General features: G+C 35.5%; 1 protein-coding gene across 4 annotated transcripts in view; it reads right to left on the bottom strand.

Annotated features, from left to right (window-relative positions):
• Positions 1 to 22,539, bottom strand: part of XPO4 (exportin 4) — a 140,151-nt gene that overhangs the window by 42,849 nt on the left and 74,763 nt on the right. For all 4 annotated transcript variants that reach the window (XM_064586303.1, XM_064586304.1, XM_064586305.1 and 1 more), the window contains 5 exons: positions 20,674 to 20,831; positions 20,246 to 20,420; positions 2,023 to 2,199; positions 1,277 to 1,419; positions 622 to 767 (listed from right to left, as the gene is read on the bottom strand). In XM_064586303.1, coding sequence (XP_064442373.1) covers positions 622 to 767; positions 1,277 to 1,419; positions 2,023 to 2,199; positions 20,246 to 20,420; positions 20,674 to 20,831 — 799 coding nt within the window. The remainder of the gene's footprint in view (positions 1 to 621; positions 768 to 1,276; positions 1,420 to 2,022; positions 2,200 to 20,245; positions 20,421 to 20,673; positions 20,832 to 22,539) is intronic.

Here is a 22,539-nt window from a genome sequence, read left to right as displayed (position 1 = left end):
AAAGGCCAAATGTTTTATTCACCAATTTTATAATTCATATTGACATGTAGACTTTTTAATCTACTACCTTTCAATAATTTTCAGTAATATATTCTGTAAATGTAATAGGAATTCTACTATTATCTCTATCAAAAGTCAGTATTTGGGAATGCCTTTTCAAAAATTAAGATTTTTCTTGATTATTTGGAATAGAGAAACACTGCTAATATGGTTACAAAAGAAGACCCTAAAAGTCAGACTACCTAGATTTGCATTCTGGCTCCAAAAATTAATAGCAGTGTGACCATGGGCTGGTTTCTTTAAAACTCTCTCTCAGCTTCTGCATTTACAAGATGGGGATAATAATAATAACAGTAACAAAACCTGGTAATAGTACTAAATCAGTGGGTTGCAATCAATTCCACATAAGACACTGGGTATGCAATAGGCATTAAATATACATGTTAGCTAGTATTTAAAAAAAATGCATCCATAGCTCTGTGATATACAGCAGCTGTATTCAAATTTCACCCAACACTATGTATGGACTTTTATTTTTTTAACATATGAAGCTTCTTCTAACATAGGAAGTTTAAACTGCTCAGTTGGCAATTACATTTTAAAAAGAAACAACCAACCAACCTGTAACTAAAATAAGCCAGTGAATATCTTCATACAGATCATCAAGCATTTTGTTGTCAATAGTGCTTGAACCAGGTGAAGCAAGTAACTGCTGCTGATGTCGCTGTAACTGACCATGGAGCCTTGTTACTCTTTCTTCTAATAAACTGAAAGAGGGGGGGAAAAAAACCCAAAGCTTCATAAAGCTCAATAAGCAAAGATCTAGAACAACTCATAATTTCCATTTATTAGGCAACATAAATTAAGACGTTAGCGCAAAAACACATGTATGAAAATATTATAGTACACAACTGTTCTCATAGCAATATAGGAATTGTGATTTATTGTTCATGACATAGAATTAAAACATTGCTTTACAAACAATCAAGGTTTACAACAGGCATTTGAAAACTGGTTATTCCAAGGTTTTATTGATATGGGTCAAATCATTTCTCATACCATGTTTTCCACAATCTCTCTGCCATCTATGCTGTAGTGCCTGGGCTCCAAATGTACAAGCCAAGGAATGCAATCATGAGTATGTTTCTGTCCATTTGTTCCAGTGTGCTGGGATACGGGGTGGGGGTGTTTAAAGTCTTTAAACACTTTAAGTGCTCTCCAGGGAATTGTGAATAGAGAATATTTGCTCCATGGGGTTTCTTTGGACTGTGTGTACCTTGTCAGAAGAGGTATACAGTGTTCTGCAGCAATTCTTCCTAGCATTCCTACACTGGCTAGTTGATCTGAAAACTGGTCTCGATCATCCTCTTGAAGTTCACTTATTTCTTCTTCCTCACGAGAGGCCACACCATTGGCAGTCTATTATTGAAGAAAGAAATAAAGAGTGAGGAACTGCATTCCTTTGTTCAATGAATCATGCATTTTTGTTGCATTATAAAATAACTTCAGCACATCACATGGAAAGGAGGTGGACAGTGCCAACTCAGCGGTCTAGGGCCTGCTATCTAACTATGCTGACAAAAGAAAAGCAGGGAGGGAGACACCGAAGAGAAAGAAACGGAGGGTTATTACCCCGTGGTGCACATATATAAACAGAGCAAACTGCACTCACAACCCACCTCCCACACCAGAGAATTTAACTTCTGTCACTGACTGAAAAGATCTGACATCTTTAAGATCCAAGGTCCTTTATATACAAGAAGTCATTTGTATCACTGGACAACTAGGAAGACACAGGTGGGTAAGTGAAAACTGAAGAGAAACAGGGTAACTACAAGCAGCACCCCACAAAACATGAACTCACTTAGTAAATGGGGTGACTTTTGCTTTAATGCTCTCAGCAAATCTTCTGAAAAAGCTCCTCCTAAATTTCTAGTATTATACAACGTATAATAGAATAAAAGAGACAAAACAGAGTTACGATGAAATACATTTTTACTTACAATCCAGCTTGAAACTTACCAAATTCCTCGTGCCATCTGGAGCTGCGAGGTGGCACTGAATATAGGAGTTGAAAACTTGAACTGCATGTTGGGTAAAAAAGCCTTTATGGAAATGTTTGTCGTCTTGAACCAAAGTTAGCCAGGATTCTAGCAATTTGTCATAGGCTTCCATGTATACCATGTCATCTTTATCAAGCTAAGAGAAAAAAACACTCATAAAACAAATGGCCAGAGAAATAAGATGGGAATTATAACAAGAGTTAGAGTTATACGTATAAATACTTTTATGAATTTTTCCTTTAGCAAAGGTTCCTGATTATTTAATAATCTAGAGCTAATTGGGCCCATTTTAAAATTAAACATTGCAGTAAAAATGCGTAAGCTTTTTGTTAAACCTTCTAAAATCTTTCTAACTTAATCTAAGTAATTCTTTTTTTTTTTTAATTTTATTATGTTACGTTAGTCACCATACATCATTAGTTTTTGATGTAGTGTTCCCTGTAATCTAAGTAATTCTTAAGCACAAAGGAATTAATGTTTTTTAGAAGACTAGCTGTTCGGTACTTTGTGGAACATGCGCTTTTCAAATAAAAATCATATTAATATTTTTCTGTGGTCAAGAGAACTGTTAGAATAAAAATACTAAATGTGTACTTATAACACACTTTTTAAAAAAGATTTTATTTATTCATGAGAGAGAGAGGCAGAGGAAGAAGGGTTCCCAAGGAACAGGGAGCCCAATGAGGGACTTGATCCCAGGACCCCGGGATCATGACCTGAGCCAAAGGCAGACGCTTAACCATCTGAGCCACCCAGGCACCCTACAACACACTTTTAAATGGTTTTAGAAAAAGTGAAGGATGATGAAAACAGACTGGCCTAATCAGCATATTTAAGAATATGTGGGGAGAACTTCATTGATATTCCCTAACATTTTAGAGCAAAAAAGAAAAACAAGGATAGGGCCTACACAGGAAGGCGTCTGGGGAGGATGCTAAAGCGGGAGGAACACCAGAAGCATGTGGACTCACAGAAACCAAAGTATGTGAGTACAAGGGTGGGGAAGCCAAACAGACAGCACTAATAATTATGCAGGCTTGGATATTAAGTTTTTCACCATGTACAGGCTGTATCCTAAAATAACTTCAAAGTAAAGTATTCTGTCGTATTGAGGAGGAAGAGTCTATACATAGTGATTAAGGATACCTCTATGGAGCCCAAAGTGTTTAATATTTAATATTATCACTTAATTTTCTCACACTCTAATAAGAATCCACATCCTAATTTTGCCATCAATTACTAATCTGGGTCATAATTTACCTATGTATTGATCTCTTCATCCACAAACTCACTAGGATCACTATTCAATGAAAGGAATACTTAGTGTCAAGCACTACTGCTTAGTGCAGAAACATAAAAATGTACCCTTCTTTCATGCGTTTAAACTCAGTCCAGTGGGGAAGAGCAAAAAGCAAACAAAAAATACACTAAAGGCCATAAAGGATAAACACACATTTCAGGGTCAGTTTTTAACAACAGCGTCTCTCATAAGAAATTTGTTATAAATAAAAGAATACAGTTTTGAACTATGTACTCACTTTTTTTGTTGTTTAAGATTTTATTCATTTATTTGAGAGAGAAGAGAAGCAGGCTTCCCACTGAGCAGGGAGCCCGACGATGACGTGGGGCTTGATCCCAGGACCCTGGGATTATGACCTAAGCTGAAGGCGGACGCTTAACTGACTAAGCCACCTAGGCGCCCCCTATGTACTCACTCTTAAAACGTTCTGACATTTTGTTACTAGGTTTCTGACATCCTGTTACTAGGTAGTGAACCCACAAATACTGAAGGTCAACAGAGGTCAATAGGTCTAATTTATAACTTGGCTTTTCTGGGTTCTAAAGCAAACAGGCCCTCATCCTACAAATACAGAACTCTGGAACCTTCACCAAAGAGAATCATCTCAAGCTGTTATTCTAGCAATCTGTCAATAACTCAAAAAAGAAAAGTAATGGAAGATCTATTTCAAGTATTCTGGATTACCCAGTACCCCCAGATCATAGTATCTAAGCACCTATGTGAACTACTTTCGATGAACTGTGTTTTCTTATGCTTCCAGCTTTTATTAACCCACAGTATATTTAAAAACAAAACAAACAAAAAAACTCACACAAAAAAGCCAGTCATTTTCTGGGTAAAATTGACCTTTTATTTATTTATTTTTAAAGATTAATTTATTTGAGAGACAGAGTGCACAAGCACAAGCGCGCAAGTGGAGGGAGGGGCAAAGAGAGGGAGAGAGAAACTCAAGTGGATTCCACACTGAGTGCAGAGCCCGACATGGCTCCATCTCATGACCCTGAGATCAGACCTGAGCTGAAACCAAGAGTCGGACGCTTTAACCAACTGTGCCACCCAGGCATCCCTAAAATGGACCTTCTAAAAGATATAAAAAATTTAAGTCATTTTGTGAAAAATTTACATTAAGAATGAAGGAAAAATGAAAAGAATGTCATTTGTTAATTTAATAAGGATTTAAACGAGCAACCCAAATTTTTACTACGTATTTACCTGGCCTTAAAAGTATATTTACCAAAAATGAGCAATTCTTTGAATGCAACCAAATGGAACTTATTCATCTCATGAATGGTCAATTCTTATTATTTGTGGTATTTATGTTCTATAAAGTTGCCACAAACACTGAGTTAGTAAACAGGTTAGGTTCCTTCTCTAGTCACTACATTTTCTACCATGTTGAGGCAGATAGATCAATACATAACCCTGTTTTATGCATAACTTAGTTTCATGTGTCTTTCTGTTTACAGACACCTTATTTAATATACATCGTTCATTCACTAATAATGAACTAGTGGCCAACACCACTATAACTCGTGCCTGAACGAAACTTATCTGATTCACATATCTGCTCCATAAGGCAGGCACGTCACAGCCATTTTGCCCGCAGGAATGCTAGGCAGCACTTCAGCATAGCACTCACAGGCCATCTCAAATACTGAAATTATCCAGGCAGTCACTACATAGGAAGAACTTCAGTATTTTTTTGAAAACAATTTGGAATACCCCATTTCACACAAAAATGCAAAAAATGTAGCACAAGAGAACATGAAAATGTGTTTTTCCAAATGAAGGCTAAAACGGGAAGGCAGAGCATTTGGGGCCTTGTTTGACTTCAGCTGGGAATAAGCATGTCAGGCAATTCCTGTTTTTCATTAATCTTTGCATGCACATGTCCACAAATTATCATGAGAGTGCCACGAGTGCTGATTTGGGGATTACAAATAGAGCTCTAGCAAGGGGGAGAATTGCAAATAAGGAACTTGCGAATGAGGACACTGGTTCTTCTTGCTCAGGTATCACCAAAATGCATTACACTTTTGAAACTGTCATAGCTCATAATTTTTTGAACAACAGCCATCCATATTCTTGGTTCCATAAATGCAAGATCATATTCATTTAGATTTATAAATACCTATGAAAATGATCAATTCAACCATTTTTTTCATTTCTACATCATTTATTTCCGTCCAACCATCTTTGTACATACTGCTTTCAGCACTAATACCATTATAAACTGTATTAAGTAAATTCTGTGGCACAAACATTAAGAAAATAAAGGAATACTGTCAATAATATGTGACAGTCCAAACTCTTGTCACAAAATATTTGAAGTTTTTCCTGTGGAATGACTGACTTGATGAGAATAACCTATTTTCCTGTTCTCCTTGGAAATACATTGTTTGCTCAAGAGTTGATGAATTTGAAAAATTTGCCTAGGATATCATCAACTAAAACTCAATCTTTGATTTCACTTATACTATCAGTTTTATCATCATTATTAAAGCTTAGCATGTTATCTTTTTACATTCATCTTCTAATCTGTTTTATCACTGTAAACTGTCTTATTCTGGCAATTTCCTCCTCTTTGTTACTATGGGCAGAAAATGAAAAATTCTGAATTCCGAACAGACCCAATGAAACATAAAGACAAACAAACAAACAAAAGAAGAACTTAAATGAAACTGAAACTCTAGACCCTGGTGGTATACTGAGAGTTAAATAATGTTGTAAAAAATAGCCAAATAAAATCTGTTCAAGCTTCATCTGTTGTCATGGGGCTGAGGATTCCAAATCATTCACTGCCTCCTATATAAAGCTTTGTAAGAGATTTTTTTCCTACCTTTATTTTTACTTTATATTAGAAAGAATTCTTCTGAGGAGCAGGTGTGCTTCCTCTTTTTGCATGAGATCCTCTTAAGGAACCTTATCTCCCATCCCATTTCAAGACCTTCAAATCTAGAAAGTCAAATTTATTATTACATACAATGTAAGCTTCTAGCTTATATATCAAAATCACTCTTTTTCTCTAATCTTGACTTTCCACTCTTATTTCTGATTGTTTCTTGCAAGTTTTAAAAGATTATTTCATTTTTGGGGCTCCTGGGTGGCTCAGTTGGTTAAGCGACTGCCTTCGGCTCAGGTCAAGATCCTGGAGTCCCTGGATCGAGTCCCGCATCGGGCTCCCTGCTTGGCAGGGAGTCTGCTTCTCCCTCTGACCCTCCCCCCTCTCATGTGCTTTCTCTCTCTCATTCTCTCTCTAATAAATAAATAAAATCTTAAAAAAAAAAGATTATTTCATTTTAAATGCCACCAGAAATCTTCTATGAAACAAAGAAGGTTATGAAAAAATAAAATAATCTCTAATATAGTTTCAACTGCTATGCTTATCACCTTTCCTCTTTCCCTCTAGAACATGGCCACTCTTCTAAAGCCTGCCCAATTAATGGAAGAGCAGCTGTGAAGAGTGGCCTAATGTAGAACAACATTTGAAGGGTTAACTGAACATGAAACTCACTTAAGAATGTCTACTTAACAGCAGAGTCACATGGCAATTTACATGTAAGAATGTTTGCTGCAGCATTACTTAAACTCATGGCAACACATTTATGAACCATTTCCCTAATCCATGACTTCTAGCATTATTTTAATGACATGAAAAAATGCTCATAATAATATAAATAAAAAGTAATGATTTTGTTTTTATTTAAGTCTAATTGGCATGCCTTAAAATTTGGAAAAAATACATTAAAACATTAATAGTTAAGTTTCAGAAAGTGAAACTACAAGTGATTTGGTTTACTTCTCATTAGTAAAAAAAAAACTTTAAAAACAATTATTGAGTATTAAATGTCCATAATTTGAGAGGAAAAGGGTATTTATAAGCCTTTGTGTGAGCAGAGATGCCAAGAAAGTGATAAGTAAAGGGATTTTTTAAGAATTTTAATTTTTATGCACTGTTTGAATTACTTTTACCAATTAGCATATTCCATTTTTACATTAAAATTGTATTCTGAAATGACACTAGTAACAAAATTAAAATTATAAATATGAGGAAAAAAGTGGAAGTAAAAACTTAACTTACAGAAAAATGGACACACTCCTAGTATTTGGATCAAGGAAAAAAAGAAAAAAGAAAACTTCAATACTCCCACAACTAACCATTTAAAATTTTTAGTTAAATTTTTCTCCAAAAGAAAATACCAGCCTCAGTAGATTTACAGGTGAAATCTAGTGAACTAGCAAAAAAACAAAGCGAAACAACTTATCTTATAAACTGATCCAGAGAAGAGAAAAAAATGCATTAGAGAATGGTCTGTGGAGTTGTCGTAATTCTGACAACAAACAAATCCAGCCATTCATAGAAGGCCATGATATGTGATCATCCAGTTGAGTTCAACTCAGAAATGCAAGGGTAATTTTACCATTAGAAATATCCATAAGGGGCGCCTGGGTGGCTCAGATGGTTAAGCGTCTGCCTTTGGCTCAGGTCATGATCCCAGGGTCCTGGGATCGAGCCCCACATTGGCCTCCTGGCTCAGCGGGGAGCCTGCTTCTCCCTCTCCCCCTGCTCATGCTCTCTCTCTCTGTATCTCTGTGTCTCAAATGAATAAATAAAATCTTAAAAAAAAAAAAAAAAAGAAATATCCATAAAAACAATTCAGTTCATTAAAAGATTAAGCAGAAATGCATTTAATAATATCCAATATTGTCATGTTTTACAAAACCCCATTAGCAATTCTGATAAAGAATAGCTCAAAACCTAGAGCAAACATTATCCCTAATGATGAACCAGAAAAGATGAGTTCTGTTTCCACTTGTATTCAATACTGTACAATAAGAAAAAGAAATGTATTATACTGTAAGAGAAAAAATACAGATTGTGAAGTCTGAAAAGCAATATTATCATTATTCACAGATGATATAACTGTCACAGAAGACTAAAAAGCCTCTGAAGACAAATTATTAGAACCAGTAAGAATTTAGAAAAGTTAGTAAATATCAGATCAATATATATAAACACCAACCGCATTTCTCTATGCTAGCAGCAATCTGAAAAATAAAGTTTTAAAAAGATACTATTTACAATAGTAACAAAAATATAAGGTACTAAAAAACATATTCCTTTATTTAAAGCCAATGAATAAGACTTACATCAGTACAGAGAAATACCACATTTATGGATAGAGTTAATATTGAGAGATATCCATTCTTCACTTAAGATCCCCCATAATCCCTATCATAATCCAACTTAATAAATTCACAAATTTTATATGGAAGAATAAAAAGCCAAATATATCCAAAACTCTTCTGAAGAACTGGATGGGAGTAGGGGGAGGGAGGAGCATGACTGTCAAATACCTACACATCCCCTTAGAACAAAGCAAAATATGGAAATGATTAGAGAGCCCTGGAAACAGCCACTTTTATGTGAAAACTAGAATATATGACAGCAATTGTCCTATAAATCATTGAGAAATAATTCAATAAATGTTGCTGGCAGCAAAAGAAACCAGCAACAAAGTGAAAACACTATGGAATGGGAAAAAAATATTTAGAAACCATAAATGTGATATGGGGTTAATATCCAAAAAATATAAAGAATTTCTACAACTCCATAGCAAAAACCCCACAAATAATCCAATTTAAAAATGAATGAAGGACCTGAATAGACATTTTTCCAAAGAAGATGTAGGAATGGTCAACAGGTACATGAAAAGATGCTCAACATCACTAGTCATTAGGGAAATGCAAATCAAAATCAAAAGGAGACCTCACTTTATGCCTGTGAGAATGGCCATAATCAAAAGGACAAGAGATAATAAATAATGGCATGGATTAGGAGAAAAGGGAACACTTGTGCATTGTTTGTGGGATCATAAATTGGTGCAGCCACTATAGAAAAATCAGTATGGAGGACCCTCAAAAAATGAACAGAATTACCATTTGATCCAGCAATTCTATTTCTGGGGATATATCCAAAGGAAATAAAAACTCAAAAAGATAATGTGCATCCCCACATTCACAGCAGCATTATTTATAACAGTCAAGACATGGAAACGACCTAAGTGTCCACTGACGAATAAAGAAATTGTGGTACATATACACACTGGAAAATTTCCCACCATTAAAAAAAAAATGAGGAAAACCTACCATTTGTGACAACATGGATGGATCCTGAAGGCATTACGCCAAGTGAAATGAGTCAGAGAAAGACAAATACTGATCTCACTTATATATGGAACTAGAAGATGAAGAAGAACAACAACAACCCCACCAAACTCAGAAAAAGACATCAAATTTGTTGTAACAGAGGGGGTGGTGGGGAGAAATTGGAGAAAGGTGGTCAAAAAGTACAAACTTTCAGTTATAAGTTCTGGGGAAGTAAGGTACAACATGATGACTATAGTTAACACTGCTGTGTGATATATGGGAAAGCTGTTTGAGTAGATCCTAAGAGTTCTCATCACAAGAAGAAAATTTTTTTCTTTTCTTTTTATTGTATCTATGAGATGATGGATGTTAACTAATAAACCTATTGTGGTGATCATTTCACATATGTGTAAATCAAACCATCATGGTGTACACCCTTTAAGTTAAAGTTATACAGTAATGTGTATCAATTATTTCTCAATAAAAATGGGGAAAAATACACATATAAATAAAAATCTGTTATCCATATGAAAAAAAGGGAAATTGGATCCCTACTTGGTATCATATTCAAAACTAAAGTCTAAGATGGTAAAGTCATGAAAGGTAAACCTTTAAAATATTTAGAAGAAAACACAGGAAGAGTAGTTGTCTGAAACAAGGAACTAATAATCCAAATCATTTTTTAAAAGTAATTTCTACACCCAACATGAAGTTCCAACTCACAACCTCGAGATCAAGAGCCACATTGCTCTTACTGACTGAGCCAGCTGGACACCCCTAATAATGCCAATCATAAAAGAAATGACAGTAAGTTTGACTACACTAAGATGAAGAACATTTGTTCATCAAAAGACACCATGAAGCCTAACTGCAATATGCTGCTCAGGACTGGATTCCAAAACAGAAAAATGATTGATGGAAAATTAGTGAAATCCAAATAAAGCATGGAAGTTCAGTTAATAATAATGCATCCAATGTTAATTTCTTAGTTTTGACAAATGTACCACTGTTATATCACATGGTAAAATTAGAGGAAACTAGGTAAAAGGTACTGTCTTTGCAACTTTTCTGTAAATCTAAAATTATTCCAAATTAATAATAATAAGAAAGATACCATAAAGTGAAAAGAAGAGCCATAGAACTGGGAGGCTAGATCTGCAATAAATAACTGACAAAAAAAATAAATAATGTACAGAATATATAAAGAATTTCTACAAAGCAGTATGAAAAAGGATAGGGAAATGGGCAAATGGGCTATTCAAAGGAATAACCACGGGAATCACATAAATATGAAAAAACGCTCAACATTACTAGCACCTTAATTATATAAGACCATATTGTATACTTACAAGTTTGGCTAAACTAAACTGTGATGGTGAAGGCATGAATCAATGAAAACTCACACACATCACTGCTGAACATGTAACTGGTTCCATCAGTTCAGCAAACAACTTGAAACTATCTTGTAAAACTGAACATTTACATATCTTAACATCTAAAAATTCCATTTCTAGGTTTAGACCTTATAAAAGCTCTCATGAATGTATGCTAGGAAACACACAGAAGAATGTTTACTGTAATGCTGTTTGTAATGGCAAAAAAGGAACCTCAGAAGTTCATTTACAGCAGAATGGAGGAAAACTGTGGTATGACATTCACACACAGTGATGTATCTTATACATAGAAATGATCAAAATTTCTAAAGCAAGAGAATGACAACATTCACAACAGTGGTTACTTCTCTTGCAAGGGTGGAAGGGGGAGAAGCTGGGGTCATGGGATGGGGATGAGTACACTGGAATCATCGACTGCAGTACTGATGATGTTCTTGGGTTGGGTCATGGGTTCACTCATGGTGACCTGATTATGTTTTAGAACAACATATTTTATTTTTTTGTCTGTATCATTATTATGACATAATACATAAAATCATCTACGGTGGTTTTGAGAACCAAAGAAAAGATCTATAAAATGAACAAACAGAGTGCTAAAATGGCCATGCACAGTGCTCAATGTGTTATTAGCAGTAGGAAAAAAGGGTGGTTTAATTCCTTCAACAAAGATATATTGAATGCTAAGAGCGAAGCACTGGGATACAGAGATGAGTAAAATAGTTTCTTCTCAAAGAAACATCTGTGGCCTGTTTATATACTTAATGAAGCACGTGTTTTGCAGACATCATTTGTTAAGTCTTAACAGTTTATCTTGCCAAAATAAACAGACTGGTAACATATCTTAAGAGGAACTTATGGAATAGCATCCTCTGGCCTCTGGTATCTCAAAAGGAAGAAGCAGGACATTTTCTTAAAACTATCTTTGTTGTTCTTTAGTACATATATAATGAATGTTATAATAATTTAATTATTCATATATAGAAAAGTACAAATAAAATGTAAAAGCCTTATAAGCTTTATTATTGAAAGAGCAATAATCCCTCCTATAAAGCCCTGATATTAGACAAAGCAGAAAATCAGACTCTAAGAGCCCCTATTCATTAGATGGTGACTTAAAATAAGAACTAAAAACTTCTAAAGAGCCTTCTGGTTCCTCCTGAATACCAATACAAGTAACTCATCAGGCAAAGTGTGAGAAATTTGGTTGATGACAATTGGCAACTAAATCTTTCAGTCTAATCACGGAGAACTGAAACCTAACCAAGTGCTTTTTCACAATACTTTGGCCCTTCTCCATGGCCACACTGGCCAACACCCAGCAGCCAAGCCAGAGCACGTGCACAGAGATGACGAAGGAGTCCAAGCTAGACACTATGTGCTCATGCCCTAAGTATTGTCAGGCCTGCTGCCAGAAAGGCTTTGGAGAGGGGCTTAGAGCTTATAAGACTACTTGACCCCACTTTACTCCATTTGGGAATGGAGGGTGGAAAAGGTAATCAAACTATGATAACAGCACTTATATTTCAACGCTCATAATTAACTTAGAAGTGTATAAAGGAGTGAATGTGGAGCCCTTCAACCATAGAAAAATATCTGTTTTTATGTCTATGTGAATATAAAAAAAAAAGTCGTTATTTTATTTATGAAGATGTTGCCAAAGGAAGCTAAAATAAATATGTATATGTGAATCTGCTCCCCCCTTTTGACACTGAATTCAATTTCAGAAATTAAAATCTAACATTATTATTTGATTCCAACTATATGACATTCTGGAAAAGGCAAAAACTATGGAGATAGTAGGGGCGCCTGGGTGGCTCAGTCAGTTAAATGGCTGCCTTAGCTCAGGTCATGATCCCAGGGTCCTGGGATCGAGCCTTGCATCGGGCTCCCTGCTCAGAGGGAAGCCTGCTTCTCCCTCTCCCTCTGCCTGCCGCTCCCCCTGCTTGTGCTCTCTCTCTGTGTCTGTCAAATAAATAATTAAAATCTTTTTAAAAACCCCCCAAACTATGGAGATAGTAAAAAGATCAGTGGTTGCCAGGGGTAGGGGAAGGAGGCGGAGCACAAAAAATTTTTAAGGCCCCAAAACTATCCTGTTATGATACTGTGATGGTGAATACATATCATTGCACATTCGTTAAAATCCACAGAACACGTAACACCAAGCGTGAATTCTAATGTAAACTATGGACTTTGTGGCATAAGGATGTGTCAGTCCTGGTTCATCAACTGTAACAAATAGTTTACCACACTGGTGGAGGGATGTTGATAGTAGGGGAGGCTGTTTGCATTTGTAGGGGCAGGGGGGAAGGATGGGATATGGGAACTCTGATTTTTCATTCAATTTTGCTATGAATCTAAAATTGTTCTAAATAATAAAGTATGTGTGTGTGTGACCCTAATATGAAATATTGTAAAAGTTCAAAAGAACTCTTGCATTGAAAATACATCTCATGCTAGAGTCGTTCTAAATTTGATTGTTACGCCGTAAACAATTCCAAATCTACTCCTAACTATAACAGGACTATGCTTACTATCAGATATTTAGTATGATCCATCCTACTACAATAGATCTTTTTTCTACGAACAGCAAATAACCAACATGAGAACTCCAAATATTGTCCATGAAATTGAAAGGCTCATTCTTTGATCATCAGTATTTTCTTCATATGTAAACATAAATTACATGAGTTAGTAAAAAAAAGCATATGATTCAGGCATAAAAAAATGCAGGAAGATGGATAATTCATTCTCACACAGAAAGTTTTATTTCTAAGGAATAATCTTTAAGAAGTTCCTTAACCTGGTTTAACTCTGCGTCCCATATCTCTGGTCTGAGGCTGCTGCTACTGTATTAGTCTTTACAAGGACTTGGGAGTGAAAATAAATTAAACAATCAGAGATTATAGAGGATGGGGAAGAAGTGCCAAGAACACTGACCACTCGCAGTGTTCCCTTGCAAACATGAGGAAAAAAATCATTTGGCAGAAATAACTAATGAGACCAAAACATGCCTACAATAAAAGACGGGGGGAGAAAACTCCAGTTAAATGTAAGGGTTAAAAAAGGTTCTATCGATATACTATTTCTTAATCTGGAATTTGGTATACAATTTTATTATTTTTTATAACTTTTATATATATGAAATTTTTTACTTTATATGAATGAAATATTTCACAGTAAGTTTAAAATTTATAGGCACTGGCACAACCCCCAAGTCCCATGACAGTTCAAATAATATATGTAGTGCACAGTGTAAAACATTAATAAGAAAGGACAAACGAAAGATTAAAGACTCAAAGAACTCTTATTAGTTTATGCTGTTATTCACTGGTTGGAAGAATTTAGATTTTTTTCCTGGTGTAGCATTATTTAAGGCAAATAAGGCAATATAGATAAAATCACAGAAATGTCACAAATAAAACTTCATGAACTCTACTTAAAAATTTAGAAGGCTTTGAATGCTAAATGCAAAAGTGATTAATTCATTCTCTTATTTTTTTTTTCTTTTAGCCAGCCCTAAAGGCACAGAATTAATTTAACTTCAGCATACCTATGCAGCTGACAGTATTCCTGGCTTCTAAAAGACCCCAAGAGAAATTGATTTAGTGGACAAGTTTTGCAGCTGTTAGAAGAATCCTATAGATAGATCACTGGGGGGGCGGGGGGGGGGGGGGAATCTGCCCCCATAAAAACACCAAGAGTCTGAGCTGCAATTTTCAGAGTTTTTAAACATTACAAATTCCTTAATATATTTTCTTCCTTTTGGAAATGCACCTGAATTTTCAAATTCTTAATGCTAAGTAATGTATATACATCAAGCACCCTGCCTGGTACATGGTAGGTGTCAATAAATATTTATGGAATTGAATTAATCCAGCAATAATCCTCATGGGCCGACATCTCAGGGACTTGCCTGGCTTACAAGGGGTAGAAGGGCAATCCCTTTTTTCTATCTCACTCTAGTGTTCATTTTTGAACCCCTGGCACATTAGATCTGGTTAGGCTTCTAATGCTAATAACACTGTTTTAAACAATACAAAGGATACTACATGGAACAACAGTTATGACAATAGGTAAGCTTTATTCTCAACCAACTATACTCCACCTCAAGTGCAAGAATTCTGTAAAACATGAACACTGGTTCTGTGCTAGGATTAGCACAGCAAATTGAGAAAACCGGAGGTGACTCATATACAGTCAGGAAAACACTGCATTGGTAAAATTATGATCCAATCAGGATTAAATGAAGCAGTGAAATTATTATTATTTTTAAAGATTTTATTTATTTATTTGACAGAGAGAGACACAGCAAGAGAGGGAACACAAGCAGGGGGAGTGGGAGAGGGAGAAGCAGGCTTCCTGCAGAGCAGGGAGCCCAACGCAGGGCTTGATCCCAGGACCCCGGGATCATGACCTGAGTGAGCTGAAGGCAGATGCTTAACGACTGAGCCACCCAGGTGCCCTGAAACTGTGAAATTATTTTTTAAAGACTTCTTTAATAAGAATCTTTATTTAAGGGGGGCGCCTGGGTGGCTCAGTCGTTAAGCGTCTGCCTTCGGCTCAGGTCGCGATCCCAGAGTCCTGGGATCGAGCCCAGCGCTGGGCTCCCTGCTCCGCGGGAAGCCTGCTTCTCCCTCTCCCACTCCCCCTGCTTGTGTTCCCTCTCTTGCTGTGTCTCTCTCTGTCAAATAAATAAATAAAATCTTAAAAAAAAAAAAAAGAATCTTTATTTAAGGTACAATAATAGCCAATTTTCTAACAAATACCCTAATGGAAGTAAAGCTGTTAATATTAAAAAGAAGTATACTTTAGGGCGCCTGGGTGGCTCAGTTGGTTAGGCGACTGCCTTCAGCTCAGGTCATGATCCTGGGGTCCCTGGATCGAGTCCCGCATCGGGCTCCCTGCTCGGCAGGGAGTCTGCTTCTCCCTCTGACCCTCCCCCCTTTCATGTGCTCTCTCTCTCATTCTCTCTCTCAAATAAATAAATAAAATCTTTAAAAAAAAAAAATAAATAAATAAAAAGAAGTATACTTTAAATGTGCAAGGTTTAAGAAATACTCATGCACCTCATCTAATTATCTTTTTTTTAAAAAAAAAACTCCTTCAAGCAGATGAAATGAATGCACATAATGGGGCTGGACAGCTGTCTTGCTCTCTACTATATCACCAATTTATTCTTTCCTGGCCATCAGAACCACGGGGTGGGGAGGTTAGCATGGCTTCTCAAACAGTCCCATCTTCTTGTGAGTTAAGGGGCAAGGCCAACTATACGTATATATTGTACGGACATCACCATGCCAGAAAGTGAGTTAATAGCTTTCCCTCTTATCACTGAAATGTCCCAAATTATGCTTCCCACTTCTCAATTTCAATTTATAATTTGGCTTTGATGCTTCCCTTTTCACTACGTCTCTTCCCCACAAAGTAATTATCCACTGAGCCAGAGAAAATAGATTCTGAATGAAGAATGCTGAACTTCACATGTACTCACTCATCCAACAAAATGCAAAGTTACTTTACCACGTTACATTCTATAATGAACTTCCTAACAACTTTATCAAGTATTTTTCTCTTTACTACCTTGTCCTGCTGGTCTTGAGCTTAGGCTACAATTAAAGTTTCTTCTTTACAAAGTTCACCTACTACCACCTCCTTTACATATCCACCCCGAAACATACATGCACACCCAAACACACATACACTTCAAGGTTTAAGCATCGTGCTTGGCTGCTCTGCTCAATTAACTGAACAAGTTATGTGGCTCCTGTCGGATGAACCTACTGGGGGCTGAACTTAAAATTTTCTATTGACAAAAGAAACCAAGAAACAAACTAGAGTATAGAGTTCGAGTCATAGTCTCTTCAAATTTCACTGAATCGATTTAAATGGATGTACTAATATTATAAACATTTTATAAAACAATTGATATAATGTGAACAATTATTTTGTTAGAATTTTAATTTTTAAGGCAATGATTCCATCTCTACAGTTTTCTCACCTCTTCAGTCCAGGAATAGACAGTATCTGATTTCTGGGGTGCAATGAAAAAATTCTTGGCTTCAGGAAGCCTCAAGTAATACCAGGAAATTTTAACAGCCAACAGAACAACTTGGCTGAAGATTGGAATTACTCTTTTTGAGCACTTTCAGTTCACTGCAAGTTGAAGAGCAGTCATAAATAACTATCTTCACACACAGGCTAAAGCCACCAAGCAAAGACACGTTTCATGAAATGCACATTAGTATCACAAACTTCTCTTCCCATGGAGATTTTTTTTCTTGCTACAGCCATATAATTACCATCGGAGACATAAACTTCTAAAAAAGGAGACAATCTGTATGTATTCCTAAATAAATACAGTTTTGAAGAAATATTCTCACAATAACACAGAAGTGTATATGCTGAATCTATTTTCCTATTGGGGGCAAAAAAACCTCCTTCGCTATTAGAGAAAAACAAAACATTTCACAAAATTAAAATTGTGAAGAAAAGTAGTATTAAAACTATTGGTTTGCACAAAATTCAAGAACTTGTCTTACCTTGGTAAAATAGTTTACACATTACAGGCTCTCAATAAGTGCTATTATTTAAAGGTTCATTTTTACCATTACTATTCCACATTTTATTGTGCGCACTGTACAGGCACTTCCATATAGTTAATCCACCCCATGGAACACTAGAAGGAATTATTATCCTACTTATATCAACGTGCTCAAAAAAGGTTAAGCAATTTGTCCAAGGTTCTGTTGTTTATAATTACTTGGCTCATGACAGTACTGTCTCCTTCCAATGTTCATGATCTTTCTGTATCATGCTGACTCTCAAAGCAGTTTTTTTTAATATGTCTCAATTTTTCTATTTTTACTTAAAAAATGATTTTTTAAATATATTTTTCCATCTGAGGTCGACAACTATGTATTATGTACTAGTACTACAATCACTGGGTGCCCAAGGAAACAAAAGATGATGTGACCTGTGTCCTAGAACTTCCACCTTGGTTTGGCTAGATTTGTTCATGTACTTTGGTATTATTTGCACATTCCCCAGGCTCCCCTCCCCCAGCACACACAAGATATAATGAAAACCACATGAGGTTGAGATGACACTTAGGAGGATTTGTTTAGTCTTCTGGCAACTCATCCTGAGGGGGCCTCCCTCTTAGCCCTCAACTTCACCAAACCTCGCCTATCTGGATACTCTGAGTAATACAAAGCTTTAGACAAATCTTTCCCCTTTGCCTTTTTTAATAGGTAACCAATTATTTTTTTCAATTTAAATTCAATTAATTAACATACAGTATATTAGTTTCAGAGGTAGGTAACCAATTTTTTTTTTTTTAGGATTGTATTTATTTATTTGACAGAGAGCAGGAGACAGAGTGAGAGAGAGCACAAGCAGGGGGAGCAGCAGAGGGAGAAGGAGAAGCAGGCTCCCCACTGAGCAGGGAACCTGATGTCGGGCTCAATCCCAGGACCCAGGGATCATGACCTGAGCCAAAGGCAGACACTTAACCGACTGAGCCACCCAGGTGCCCCGGTAACCAATTATTTTTAAAACCATTTTTAAACATCATAAACAGATCAATTAAATTAATTAAAACAAATGAAAAGAAATAACACTTTTCTTAAATGAAATCTATTAGGTATATCATATCTACACCATACCTTCTTGTGAAACAAGCACAATATACATCAACTCTGACAGTGTATCTAGGCTTTCTGTATTCTAAAATTTCTCTATCAATCTTGACAGAAAAATTGTTTTCCAAGTTGTCAGTCTCCTGGTCAAAATAAATGAATTCTAAACTTAAAATCTGCAAACCAAAATGTTACATATCTTCCAGCAATTCTTCTATAAAGTGCTTAGGAACTTCTTTGTTTTTTAAGATTTTTATTTATTTATTTGACAGGAGAGAGAGAGTACAAGCAGGGGTAGTGGCAGGCAGAGGTAGAGGGAGAAGCAGGCTCTCCACTCAGCAGGGAGCCCGATGCGGGGCTCGATCCCAGGACCCGGGGATCATGACCTGAGCCGAAGGCAGATGCTCAACGACTGAGCCACCCAGGCACCCCGCTTAGGAACTTCCTTAACCCACAAACAGAAACTAAAAAATAGCTGTGTTTCTAAATACGTGATCAACATACTGTTTAATCTACCTGGTTTAGAACAGAGTACAAACAAACCAAGGTGGGGGAAAGCACAATGAAACCATGTAAAATGAAACCTGATTTGATTCAGAATTTGTGATAATTTGAAAGGGGTTTGAATCAAGTTTAAATACTTAGAATTTCCCCATGCTCAGAACATAATTTTTCCCTGAGAAATTCAAATCTCACATATGATGCCTTTAAGCTTCTATTCCTCTACTACTTACATTTTTTTCCAACACACAAATATCTGCCTGACCTGGTTCCTTTACTCATCAAACCACTAAAGTGTACAACTACATAAATCATTCTCGAGTCCTCTATCTTCTGAACACCCCTAAAGGGATACGAAAACTCACACAGATGTTGCCAGACCCCCAACAAAACAACTCAGTTAGGATTTAACATAAAATTCAAACATATCTACAAATATTCTTTTTACTTACGATCTTTGGAAAAAACCCACATTTTGATTCATAAAAAGAAAAATTAGTTTCAACAATTTAAGAACCACTAGAGAGGAAAAAATCAATTATTTCCCATGATTAATGTAGTTATTCACAGTAACTGTTATAAACACAGCTGTGTTGTCAAGGAGTTTTAGTTTCCTAAATTAAATTTTATATTTGGAAAATATACAATCGACAACTTGTACCAAAAAACATCTTTAGTTGATCTTGATTTAAAGAAAATTAAATTCTACCAAGATATACTATTAAATCACAGCATCAAAAAAATTAAAGAATACAGCCTAATCAAAACCAGCATGATTACATTTGAACTAAATTATGTTCATATAATTTCCAGGTTAAGTCCAAATTTTTTAATCCTCAAAAAATGTAAAATTACCATATTAGCAATTTTTAAACTTAAAATTTTCATTGTTAAAATGGGCTTGCAACATAATTCTTAATATAGACACTTCATTCCATTTCCTACAGACACTCAATTATCTCAAAATTAAAATCTTGACACCAATAAATTTAATCTATTAAAGTGATTTTAATCCACAAGACTTTAAAAGTAATGTTTCTAAACACAGATTACAAATAATTTGCACATATAAACAAAAATGCAATTTTAACAATAGCTAGCACTTGCTTAATTACTTGTCATGAGAAATGCTGCAGAGGCACAGCAAATTGCCTTGTAAAAAACGGAACGGACACAATTTATTTTAGAATAGGCACTCACCACTTCTTCCAATGCAGCACTTCGCCCAAAAGAACAAGTGAGGTGTGTGAGGCAGTTAACAAAGGATGAGAAAAGTTCATTTGGAATGGCAGTTAAAACATTTCGTGGGAACACAGTTATCAGGTTGCTGATAATGCTGGAGATTCCCACAGCTTCTGAATCTTCTATTTCAATTCTACAAATCAAGTAATGAGTATTATTAAGTGGTAGTAGAAGAAAAGTCCCAAGAACTCATTTCCAAACATGCAAATATTATCACCCATTCATTTTTAAAGGCATGTCTCTGTGTATTAATTTCAAATTACCCATATAACTATACTTCAGAATATAAACAGGGAAAAAAAAATCACTGGTTTTTCTCTTCTAATGTTAAACACAAAGAAAAAACTGAAAGTTCCTTTTTCAGTTATGAAGGTAAGTATACCTACCCATTGATAGTATTCAGTAATCCCTCAATGAAGTGTGCTAGATAATCAACTTGTGATCCTTCATCGGGGAAGATAGGTCCATGAAGAGAAGCTAACTGGGCAAGGCACTGAAGAGAATCTTGTGCCATATCTGAATCTTCTCTGATTTTTCGATGTACCTGTTAGAAAGAATTACTAATCCATAAAAATAAATTCTTCTTTTGTAAGGGTCACGTGTCTATCATGCCGAATGAGGTAAGAGAAAAAATTCACTGTAGCTGGTTATTTCTAGAAAATTAATTCTTGAACTTAACTAAAATTGAAAATTGTCCTTCAGTCCACTTTACATTATAAGCCATGATTTTATACTTATCAAGTAATTTTTAACTGAGGGCTACCTACATTTTGAAAATTGAACTGTCTCCAGCATGTTATGACAAAGAGAGAAACAGATGCCAGCCAGTCAGACATACTGCTTCTTCTAAAAACAGCAACAACGACAGTCATCTGTATTATGCTAACTATGCCTAGCTACAGCTTCTTGCTAAAGTTAGCAGACAAGTTCAATCAAGAGTATATAGATGCTGCTTTAGCAGAAGTAAACAGTTGCACACTTAGAAAACCAATATACCTTTCAATCCCTAAACATTCACCCAGTATATAAGCACACTCTTTCATTACTCTGAGATTGCCCTAAACATTCACCCAGTATATAAGCACACTCTTTCATTACTCTGAGATTGCCCACAATTTGTTTGAATTTCATTTTATCCTATACCATTGCTATTAATAATGGCTAAATTTTTAAAATTTTATTTAAATTATATTTAAGTCCACTTTAAACCTCATCTAAATCTTATTTCAATGATGCAATACTGATGTGAAACATCTGGTGCACAGTATGCTGTATGAAGGAAATGCTCCTGAAATACTGCTCCCTAGTTTTAGTGTGTTATTAATATTCTCAGATTTTAAAAGATGTTTCATTTCTGTGATCTGACATAATTAAACAGGAAAATACACTCAGGAAAGAAATTACAGGTAATTTTTTATCCTAATCCACCAACCACATTTAACAGCAACCATTTTCTACTTTCCACAAGCATTTGACTTCTCCAGCCCTTCTTTTCTTACACAAATCTCTTTGCTTTCTGAATGTCACAGAATTTTAAACATTAGTTCTCTATTTATTTCAAGTTACATTCACTTTGACTCTGCAAATCATTTATAAATGACTTGAAGTTACCATATTTCTCTTAAGTATTCACAGGTACATTTTGGGGACACAGTGAACAGACACTCAAATCTTTATTCACAGATTGATTTCATTAATCTTTAAACCTCGAACTTCTTAAGGCTGTAAGAAATTTAAAATATTAAAGAGTCACAAAGTTAACTGATCTACTGACATGTTTAAAATATTCCACCCTCTTTGGTCTAGAACAGGGGTTGGCAAATCATAGCCTATGGCCAAATCTGGCCTCCTGCTTATTTTGTATGGCCTATCAGATGGTTTTTACATTTTTACAGGGTTGAGGAAAACAAAATCAAAGAAAAATGTTAATTTCAAACATAAGACAATTATGCAAAATTCACATTTTAATAACTGTGAATAAAATTCTATAGGAACACTGCCACGCTTATTTGTTTAGGTATCATCATGGCTGCTTCTGTCCAACAATGGCAGAGCTAAACAGCTGCCTCAGAGAACATATGACCTGCAAAGCCAAATATTTACTACCTGGCCTTACAGAAAAAGTCTGCCAACCCCTGGTCTAGAATAACACAAATGTTTCTCAAAATACACCCTATTACATTTTAAATTTTAAATAGTAAATTAAAAGTATAATACACAAATTCATATATCTACATTGTCCAATTCAAGAA

Source organism: Mirounga angustirostris, unplaced genomic scaffold (genome assembly GCF_029215605.1).
Source record: "Mirounga angustirostris isolate CCGP_5_RB_7025 unplaced genomic scaffold, mMirAng1.0.hap1 SCAF_3, whole genome shotgun sequence".
Lineage (NCBI taxonomy): Eukaryota > Metazoa > Chordata > Mammalia > Carnivora > Phocidae > Mirounga > Mirounga angustirostris.
This window is presented reverse-complemented; position numbering and strand designations above follow the sequence as displayed.